The sequence below is a fragment of the Dromaius novaehollandiae genome, chromosome 5 (assembly GCF_036370855.1).
Source record: "Dromaius novaehollandiae isolate bDroNov1 chromosome 5, bDroNov1.hap1, whole genome shotgun sequence".
Taxonomy (NCBI): domain Eukaryota; kingdom Metazoa; phylum Chordata; class Aves; order Casuariiformes; family Dromaiidae; genus Dromaius; species Dromaius novaehollandiae.
In genome coordinates this window covers 34,084,218-34,094,557 of record NC_088102.1, presented here as the reverse complement: position 1 = coordinate 34,094,557, position 10,340 = coordinate 34,084,218, and the positions used below count along the sequence as shown (strand labels likewise).

Here is a 10,340-nt window from a genome sequence, read left to right as displayed (position 1 = left end):
GGAGCGCGGCGCTGCCCGCTCCGGCGAGGAGACAGACACTCGGCAGCACAACGAGCCTCATGCCAGCGGGGGCAGTTCTTCCTCCCGCCCTCCTTCCTCCTCCTCTTCCTCCTCCTCATGTATTTATTTTTTTCTGTTTTATTGTATTTATTTATTTATTTTCACCAGAATAATAAAAATGAGAAAATCCGAGCGCTGCTTTTGGCTGCTCTCCACCAACCTGTCAGTGACGCAAGCGGGGACTACTTAAAGGCAGATTAGAGGCAGCAAGACATTAAAAGCCAACCTTCCTCCCTCCCCGGCGCGGGTTCCGCCGCGCCGCGCCGCGCCACGAGCAGAGCGGGCCGGGCCGGGAGCGGCCGCCGCGGGGCCCCGAGCTCAGCCGACCCGAGCCGCGCCGGGCCGGGCCGGGCCGGGCCGGGCGTCCTCGGCAGAGCTGCCGGGCCCAGCCGCCTCCCCGCCACCGGACTGCTGACGGCGGAGGGGGGTGCTCGTTTGTTTGTTCCCTCCCCCACCCCCCATAGGAAAAGGAGGGGGAAAAAGGAAGAAGTGAAGAGATCCCCGCCGCTTGCAAAAGTCTTTGTCTCCGGATGAACAGCGATGGGGGAATGGACTATTCTAGAGAGGCTACTGGAAGCTGCCGTGCAGCAGCACTCTACTATGATAGGGAGGTAAGGGCTGCAGGGGGGGTTCCGCGGAGGCTCCAGGGGGCTCCCCTCCCTTGGCCAGGAGGGCTGGGCCGTAGGGCCGGCCGGCCGGGCTCCCGGCCGTGCGGGGCACCGCTCCCCCGGGGCTCTTTCTTTCTGAGACTGTGCCTCTGTGTCGGATGTGTGTGTACGCGGCATAGGTCACCGAGGCGAGGGGCTCGCGTCAGCACCGCCCGCCCCGTCCGCGAGGAGCCGGGGGCAGTGGGCAACCATGGGGGAGAAGTTGGCGGCGCTCCGGCACCGTCGGGGTCCCGCCGCGGGGGCAGCCCGGTGCCGTGCATTTCCGCGCTCGCGCGGGCCCACGCGGTCCGCGTGACTGCCTTTCCTCCACGGGGAGGCGGTGGGGGCTGACCGCCGCCTGAGCTTTTTGCCCGCGGATGATCCACACGGACGCACACGGGCGCGCCGAGGCGACGCCGCGCCCGCTGCGCGCCCCGCGCTGGGCGCTGCCGGGCTGCAGCCTTGCCGCGCCGGCGGCGCCCCGCGCGGCCCCGGCCCCGGCCCCGGCCCCGGCCCCGGCCCCGGCCCCGGCCCCGGCCGCGGCCGCGGCGGCACCGTCAGCACTGGACAGCTCCCGGCCGCGGGGCGGCGGCGCGCTCTGACGGGCTTCTCTGTTCCAGGATCCTGCTGACCGTGGTGGTGATCTTCAGGATACTCATTGTGGCCATTGTAGGGGAGACGGTGTACGATGACGAGCAAACTATGTTTGTGTGTAACACGCTGCAGCCAGGCTGCAATCAGGCTTGTTACGACCAGGCTTTCCCTATTTCTCATATAAGGTACTGGGTGTTCCAGATCATCATGGTGTGCACTCCCAGCCTCTGCTTCATAACGTATTCTGTTCACCAGTCTGCTAAGCAGAGGGAACGGAGGTACTCCACTGTCTTCCTCACCCTGGAGAGGGACCAGGACTCAATGAAGCGTGAGGACAGTAAGAAAATCAAGAACACCATTGTCAACGGGGTGCTGCAGAACACCGAGAACTCCACCAAAGAGGCAGAACCAGACTGCTTAGAAGTGAAGGAAATCCCCAATCCTGCTATCAGAACTACAAAGTCAAAGATGAGGAGGCAAGAAGGCATTTCTCGATTTTATATCATCCAAGTTGTCTTTCGAAATGCGCTAGAGATTGGATTCTTAGTGGGACAGTATTTTCTGTATGGATTCAATGTCCCTTCCATGTATGAATGTGACAGATACCCTTGCATTAAAGAAGTAGAGTGCTATGTCTCTAGACCCACTGAGAAGACTGTATTCTTGGTATTCATGTTTGCTGTCAGTGGGATTTGTGTGGTGCTCAATTTGGCAGAACTGAACCACTTGGGCTGGAGAAAGATCAAAATGGCAGTGAGAGGAGTACAGGCAAAAAGGAAATCCATATACGAAATCAGAAATAAGGACCTGCCAAGAATGAGCATGCCTAACTTTGGCAGGACTCAGTCAAGTGACTCAGCTTATGTGTGAGGCTGTGACAGAACTGAAGCACTGTGCCAGGTGGAACAGACCCAGACACCATTAGAGAAAGGTACATTGCTTAGGCAAGCATTTTATCAAACCACCAAGAAAGCCATTAAGGTATTGGATCTGCACTTACTGAACTAGATGCAAAATGCAGTGCTATGTAAAAGACTGAAAAAACACCTATAAAACCATGCTTGATCTAGCCTTACAGCACAGTTACTATTCTTATTCTTTTTCTTTCTAATGATTGGGTGTTATCTTTCGATGGAGCAGCTTTTTGGTTATCATTAGGATGAGACTACAGTTTGGATTGTCTGACTAATTGTTGTAAACGTGTAGAATGTTCTTATTAAAAATCTGCAAGGATACTCTATATGGGGTGGGGTGGGGTGGGGGAAACTGTTGCAATGTGCAAATGTAAGCATGTTTTAAAAGGAGGGTAATTGCACTGTTAGGAACCTGACCACAGCTTGATCAGGACATCTGTGCACACCTATTTCATAGATGTCTGCTATTATTTTCTTTGTCCAGATCACAGCATTTTTTCCTGGTGTGTATTACTAGCTATTTTCTAACATAGTTTGTACAACAATTAGTTATGCTAAACAATAAATGCAGAATATAATTTTGCCATTTTTTTGTTTGCCTGCCCACACATACACCAGAGACCTTAATCATCTTACACTAGTCGTGACCTACAAAATATGTCCATATATTTCAGTTTATTCCCTAATATGTGCATAAATAAGACGGAGCTGGTTCACATCAGCGAAGTTATGTATTTACCTACGATTACCTATGATGACACACATACCAAAGGAACAGAGTTCATTGCTTTTAACTGTGAATATATCACCTTCTCTCTGCTCTTATTTATATAAGTGCCATACTTGAAACATCTAACTCTGTACTTAGTCAAAAGGTTGTCTTGGGATACCAGCTGGAATAAAGTGATTTTATACTGTCCTTTGTTTATTTTATGCTATTTGTTCAGTCATTGCAAAGCTGTAAAAAGCAGCTAAAATCTCTATTGATAAATAAAGTTCTTGCCTTTTTTTGTAAGCCAGAGAGATTTGCTCTTCTTTATTATTGTATATAGTTATAGAAATATACAAGGTCAAAATAATTGACTAACAATAATAATTCTTCAGGGTTTAAAGTATCTTGTTGATATCTTGAACACTAAGTGACAAAATCTGGGAAATCAGGACTATGTGTTATGTCTGTATTCCTCCTTAAGCAAGCCTTCTCTGTCTTTAAAGCCTGATCCAAAGCCCACTGATACCAACAGTCTTCTTTCTGCTGATGCTAAGGGCAACACAGTTGGCTGCCAAGGTCACTCTGGGAATAGCCAGACTACATTTACCTATAACTGAAACAATTGCAGCTCTTCATCGGAGAATCTAAATAGTAACTGCAGCTTTTCTACCCTCCAACTGGTTCAAAAAATACACTGTTCATGTCCCACCAACTTAATAATAAGCCACTAAGGGGGTCACAAATGAATCTCTACTAATAGCAACCATTTTAATATAGGATACTAAGTTTTACTTAAGGACCTTATTTAATTACCACTGCTGTCAATAGCAAATATCCCAATGGCAACAGTAGGAGTTGGATCAGGACTCAAAAGCAATACAAGTGCTAAGTAAATGGTATCTTAAAAGAAAAGGGCCAAAATGGTGCTGGAAAATTTGGGGATACTTTATAACATGACAGGAAGACAAGGGCTCAGACTTGCAAATGGACTCTTGATTGTATTTTATTTTGGCCAGACAATAGATTTTACAGTATTTTTGCCTGAACACCAAGCATATAAATCTTTTCCTCTTGGCTTACAGTGGATATGTTAACATTTCATTCCTGCCGTTTGCCAGCATTGTCACTTAAAAAATGTCGATTAATGCTTACATAATGTATTATCACTTTCTTCTGTGGATTTTTTCCTTCCACTCTGAAACATAAAAAGACTTTGAGTTTTGTTATGTTTTTCAATATTTTAAAAATCATTTTTCTTATGTCAAAAAAGAATAGTTTTTCAAATTTGATTATAGAAACCCACAAAAATGGATTTCTCAAATGATTCTTTGTGATATAAAAGCACACTGATATTGCTAGTTGACTGCATGCTCACTGTGGAAAACTGCATGTTATTTTTAGAAGTACAACATGGCAGCTAAAATCTCCATCTGCAATGTAACAAGCTTCTAAAGATTGTTATTTGACACTCAAATCCAAGTCTGATTTTCATTTTGCAGAGTGCTGGGATGTTTTGCAAAATCTCCTTTTGAGTAGAATTTGAAGGGAAAAAATGTTGTTTGGCAGTAATAAGCATTGTTTTAATGTTGAAGAAATGGGAGATTGTGTGCAAAGGGCTCGATCCAATGCCAATTAAAGTTGGAGGAAAAAACTTCTACTGCCTTCATTGGGCTTTGGATCAGGTTCAGCATAATTTCCTGTTTATGTAGAAGCTCTAATGTGAGTTATTTCCAGTAGCTTCAAAGCAGTATTTAGTCAAAGCTAGTGAAGGTGTATGTCTTGATAGCTATAGGATTTTATTACCTTAAAATCCTGTAGATAAGATGAAGAAACGGTCTGTTTATAAAAGACAGTTTCAGTGACTCAGTTAATTCCATTATTTCATACAGTTGCACATTTTGTACTCCAGTAAGTTGAGAGTATTCAGAATTTTGTAAGAGAAACATATAAGGAAACACAAATATTAATTTATGCAGCAGGGTCAGTGATAACCTAGGCAAAGACTCATATTTTGATCAACAGAAATGCAATCCTCAATATTTTCACTAAACAGAATATGGCTTTTCTTATTTCAGAAGAGAAGTGACACGGTGTCAAGAGAGCGGTTGTTTTAGTCATCCTTTTCAATTATTATTTTTCATTTCTTATCAACTACTTGTCATAAGAAAGAGAAATAGTGTAAACACTTTTTTTGTCGATGTATTATGTCAGTCATATGATTAATGTTAATCGACTGTTTGCATGAGAGCAGACTTTTCATTTACAGAATAAATGCTTTAAAATTATCACAGCAATGGAAAAGTGTGTTAACTGAACAGAACCAAGTGACCATGAAGCTGAATGGAACATTACTGCCTACTCAGGCCTTGATCCTGCCTCACCGAAAGCAGTTAGGGTTTTGCCACTGATTCCTATGGAAGAATGAGACATTAGCTATGAGCATTCAGTTTACATTTGTTTCATTCATTGAATATCCTGTTTTGTACTGGTAGTCAATAGTGTATCTCATGATAAATGCAAACAGAAAAATTGTGATCACTAAGCTTTTATGGAAAGCTACAATAGAATTTAGTGTAATATTGGTTCTGTGGAACTTTAATATCATCTCATGTAAAATAATGTTGATTATTTAATTTATATGTAGCCCTTATCTTGTGCTTTTCAAACCAGTGGGAATTTCAAAGTAATTTACATAGTGCTTTTGAACCATTTTACAAGATGTATGTAAGTTGCAATGACATACAGTAAAAAGGTTTAAAAACATTTAGCAATTGCTTTTCATGATGAACACTGCATTTTGCATGGGTAAGCTGAATTGACTGATTGTTCCTATAATTAGTTCAGCTTTATAGACCATTGACTTTGAAGAAATATAAAGGCTTTTGTGTTTCTTAAAGAAAGTCTGCAGAATAAGATCAAGTGAGATGAACAAATCAAGGAAGTGGTGAGATTGATTTTGAGTTGTTTTGTGCTGGAGAATTCAGAAGTCTGAAAGGCTCAGAAACTCCAGAGAGGGCTCAACATTTGTCCTGCATTATACCTAATAGGGTAGGACAGAGCTGTTGATATGTAGGACTGTAGGAAAAGAAGTACATGAAATGTTAAGGATAAATGTGTGGGAGATATTTTCATCCATAACTAAGGGTATAGTCATATTTATGGTAGGGCAAGAGGATGCATAAAATGGACATTGTCCTTGCATCCTTCTGCCTTTATTTTGTTTGAATGTAAATGTTCCCTTCCCCCTTACTCCTTCAACAAAACCTGTTAGAGGTTTTTGTTTGGTCTGAAAATATAGAAATAGGAGTAAAAAATGGAGAGGCATTAAGGAGAGAACAGGCATACTTTTCTTCATTTAGGGTCTGATCTTGTTCTTTCACCAATGATGAGACCTTGTCTTTTGTGGCACCAAGTCAATTCCCAGCTGAAGAGAAACTCAGTTCCATTATTTCATGATATTAATAGGGGAGATCATCTTATTTCTGTACTGCCCACCCATTCCTGGAAATTTTGGTGCACTTTTTCCAGATGTTATACTTTATTGTAAGCTTTACAAGGTCAGTATCATCTAGTAAGCCTAAGCCAGATTCTAAACCTAGTTCCCCCCTCACTGAAACATGATGATATCTGAGAAGAAAAATTGCATTAGGAAGTACTTCATATTCTCTCTGTTAACTTGCATTATAGCAGTCAGTCAGGAGTATGAAGTAAGTGCAGTCAGATGACATGGAGAATTCTGTAGAAAAGCATTAATAATAAGCCACATATATATATTATATAAATAAACATCTACAATAATACATAATAACCACATAATATTTAACCATATAACCATATATAAATAATAACCATATAACCATATATAAAATAATATATAAAATAATATGATACGCAAATATATACAAGATTGCTAAAGGAGTTTTATCTAAATTATATTGCTGTGTTATGGATTGAACCTCAGAGATGGATACAGAACAAGTCCTGCATCCACAGAGACCATTAAAAACCACACACATAATCTGTGCATGTTCTCCTTAATGTTCTGACTGGACATTTGACATGCAAAGACAGCCATGATGACTCTTTTCCTGTGAAATTCTGGGGCTATGGGCTACACGAATTGCTATAGTTTTAACTGACTAGCTGCATAACTAAGCCACAGCCAAAGGGAGACACACAATTCATAGCACCAAAAATCTATCAGCTTTTTCTAACAGTGACAGAAGAAAAGGATGAATCAATCTCTAGCTTGTGGAAACCCACATATACAGTTGCCGTCTTTGATTTCCCCCCAGTCTCTCTCAGATTCAACAGAATGAGAAAGTAAATCTATTTTCCAGTATGTGGTGTGTCTAGAAAGAAGGACAGAGAAAGGTTTACTAGTACCTGGATAATAATTAATGCACTCTAACGTGATTAAGAAATTTGAGACTTCTGGTGTCTCTCAAGCTCCCTCAAGCAAAGCAGAATTTTGCTGCATCTGATTTCTCTATAAATACATTTTGTGGTACATAATTAAAAATAACTATGATTTTTGAAATATTTTATGAAGTGTCTGGTACAATCATGATCGGGTTTTTTTCAACATTTTTCCCAAAGAAGGGTGGCAAAAATGCTGGTTGAAATTGAATCAGTCTCCATTTTTGAAAAAATGTCATTAATTGTTAACACTAGTTTAAATCTGTTAACAAAATCTTTTTGGAGGAGTGCTAAAGCAAAATGTTCTCAGCATCAGTAATGCAGCATTGTCTCTGTAGGAGGTGGTTTCCTTTTCAATCACAAGCTTTATTTGTTAAACTTACAAGATTTTTGGCAAAATGAACATTGGGAAGGGATTTTATAACATGTTTTAGAATGGCAGGCTATGAAGAGATATAGATTAAGGAAGCGAATGGGGAATGGAGGAAAAGTAAGGATTTGTAGGTATTAAAGAAAAAACAGGTGGGCTATGGACTTACTTTTCTCTCCCTATGCAGTGTAGGAATAAAAGCATGTTCAAAACATTTCCATGAGCAAATATACAAGGTTCCTTGCAGTATCTCTTATGTAATAAAAACAATTTTTGAAACTATTTAGCAAATGTTTTTCATCTTGTTCACTGAAGAGAGTAAATGGTACATTACACTGTCCAAAGCCATCATGAATACTAATGTCCCTGTGGCTACTCCTAGCCTTCAGTGAACTTAACACATCTGGAGGTGTTCAGAATGCACCACATTCTCCACCACTGGTCTGCAATGAAAACCACACTCCTGTCAGAAAATGTGCCCCTCGGAAAACAGATTGTCATGCAGTGCGTTACATGGCTAGCAGACATACATGGGGTGATCAGATTTAAAGCTTCACATTAAAGGGTGATTGAGGTGAAATGCATTGTGAACAGAGTCCCTGTATGGTCAGTAGAACTTAAATATAAAACAACTTTCACATTTGCATTGAATGTGATGTACAAAAGGTTCAGGTGTTTTAAAGAAGGATGGCTCTCCTAGAAATTTCTTTATTTTCCCCTTAAAAAACCCCCAAAGCCTCCTTTAGCAATGACCTTTGTGTAAGAAGGTGTGTAACTATATATATATACATATATATATATATATATATATACACACATACACACACACACACACACACACACACTCCTGCAGTTTCTCAGAGAGAAAATTCCACATCTGACATCACTACATGTCCTCAAGCAAGTGTGCTTAAGCAACGTGCAGTTTGTGATGCATTCAGCTATCTCTCTCCATTTTCTCTTATGGAAGTGGGTATGTAACTGTAAAAGCAAGAACATAATCTGTTCTATCTTCTATGTATTTGCTCTGACCTCCTAGAAGTGAAATACTTCAGATTTCTATCTAATGAAAGTATAGAGTTTTTTTAATTCATAAAGGAGACAAAAACAAATTCAAAGTGAAATCTTGAGTGTGCAATTCAGAAAAAAGATTTAACTTTTTGACATTAAGTGCATAGCATCTGTGTTTTTTTCTGCATAGTGCAAATTTTCTTGATCATCTTAATCTTTAATTTAACATTCTGGTTATTATTTCCATTATACCTCCAGGGATGTATATTTTTCCTATTTTTTTCTTTGCTAATTATAATAATTACTTGAGATTCTAAATATATTTTGAAGTATTTTAATTTTCAAAGAGTGTCAGCAAGCATAGTCAGCTTTTTCACCAAATTTGCATGAAACGGAAATTATGTGTCAATGGAATTGTGTTTTTTAATTAAAAAAAGGAAGTCCAACTTCTTTCTGTAGTTGGACTTTATTTATCACTTAAATTATCACTTCATTTTAAGAAATCAAACCTGTATTTCTTCATGTCATTTCCCTTACCGATCAAAACTCCAGAGTTGTATGCAAGTAGACACTAACGATTTTGTCTGCCTTCAGACAGAGAGAGAACTTCTATGTGGCATGCATCTCAGGCTTTGTCTTGCTTTTAGAGCAGTAAGACAACAATGCGTGAGCAACCAAGGGAATCACAGAGCTTAGTGGGACACATCAAAAAAAGAAGTGAATTTTAGAGTGACACGGGTCTTGTAAATGGCATATATTTTACATGAAGTCAGTGTCTATAGTTTAATCACACATAAATGAGTGGATATCATTGTACTGCATACTCAGTCTTTCTAACAAAACAGCAATGTGACTACTGAGAGGTTTTGTTTTAAAATCATTAGTTCTTAACTTTTCAAAATGGTTGTTTAAAAAGCTCTGAGCATTATATAAAGATTTGAATGTAATTTTGAAATTGGCCACATTTTCTTAATTCAGGTTACTGAAATATGAACAACAAATACATCTCTGTTGATAAAAGAGTGCTTTGCTTGTGTGCATAAACTCCTGAACTTTGCCTTGCTGACAGTATAGAGAGAATGGGCTTTAACTGTACAACCTTTATTACACTGCAGTTAGAGCATTGAAAGATAGAACATTTCTAGCACGATTTATGAATTTGGCAGCATGACTCTTATTAACATTAATGGGAGTCATGCAGCTAAATCTTAGTGCATCAAGTGGAATATATTCATCCCCTGCTGTTTACTCAACAACATGACCTTTCTACTGTAAATTAATACAGTATTTTGAACTCTAAACTGATTAAAGTTTGAGGCCCTTCTGTACTCTCTCATGAAAACACATATCAGGGAGAAGCTAGCTTGTCAGCACGAGCATATGGTTATCTAAATTTAGCCTATTTTATTGAAAAGGTGTCAATTTTGATACATTGAAACTGTCACACCACAGGGATAGCAGTTTATACTTTGCAGATAGATATTACACAGTTTATAGTGATATATTGTGCCAAATAGCTATGCAGTTTTTTGAAATTCGATTCCTCCCAGTGCTGAAAAGCCTGTGAATTTTTCTTCTATTTGTTCCAATGACCTTCTGCTTTGAATAAAAAA

General features: G+C 40.2%; 1 protein-coding gene across 1 annotated transcript; it reads left to right on the top strand.

Annotated features, from left to right (window-relative positions):
- The first annotated feature begins 424 nt into the window (after nt 1-424).
- GJD2 (gap junction protein delta 2) lies at nt 425-3,230 on the top strand. The gene is made up of 2 exons (XM_026093921.2): nt 425-671; nt 1,328-3,230. Exons 1-2 carry the CDS (start codon nt 601-603, stop codon nt 2,169-2,171), a joined length of 915 nt encoding a protein of 304 aa, XP_025949706.1. The 5' UTR covers nt 425-600; the 3' UTR covers nt 2,172-3,230.
- Nucleotides 3,231-10,340: the final 7,110 nt, after the last annotated feature.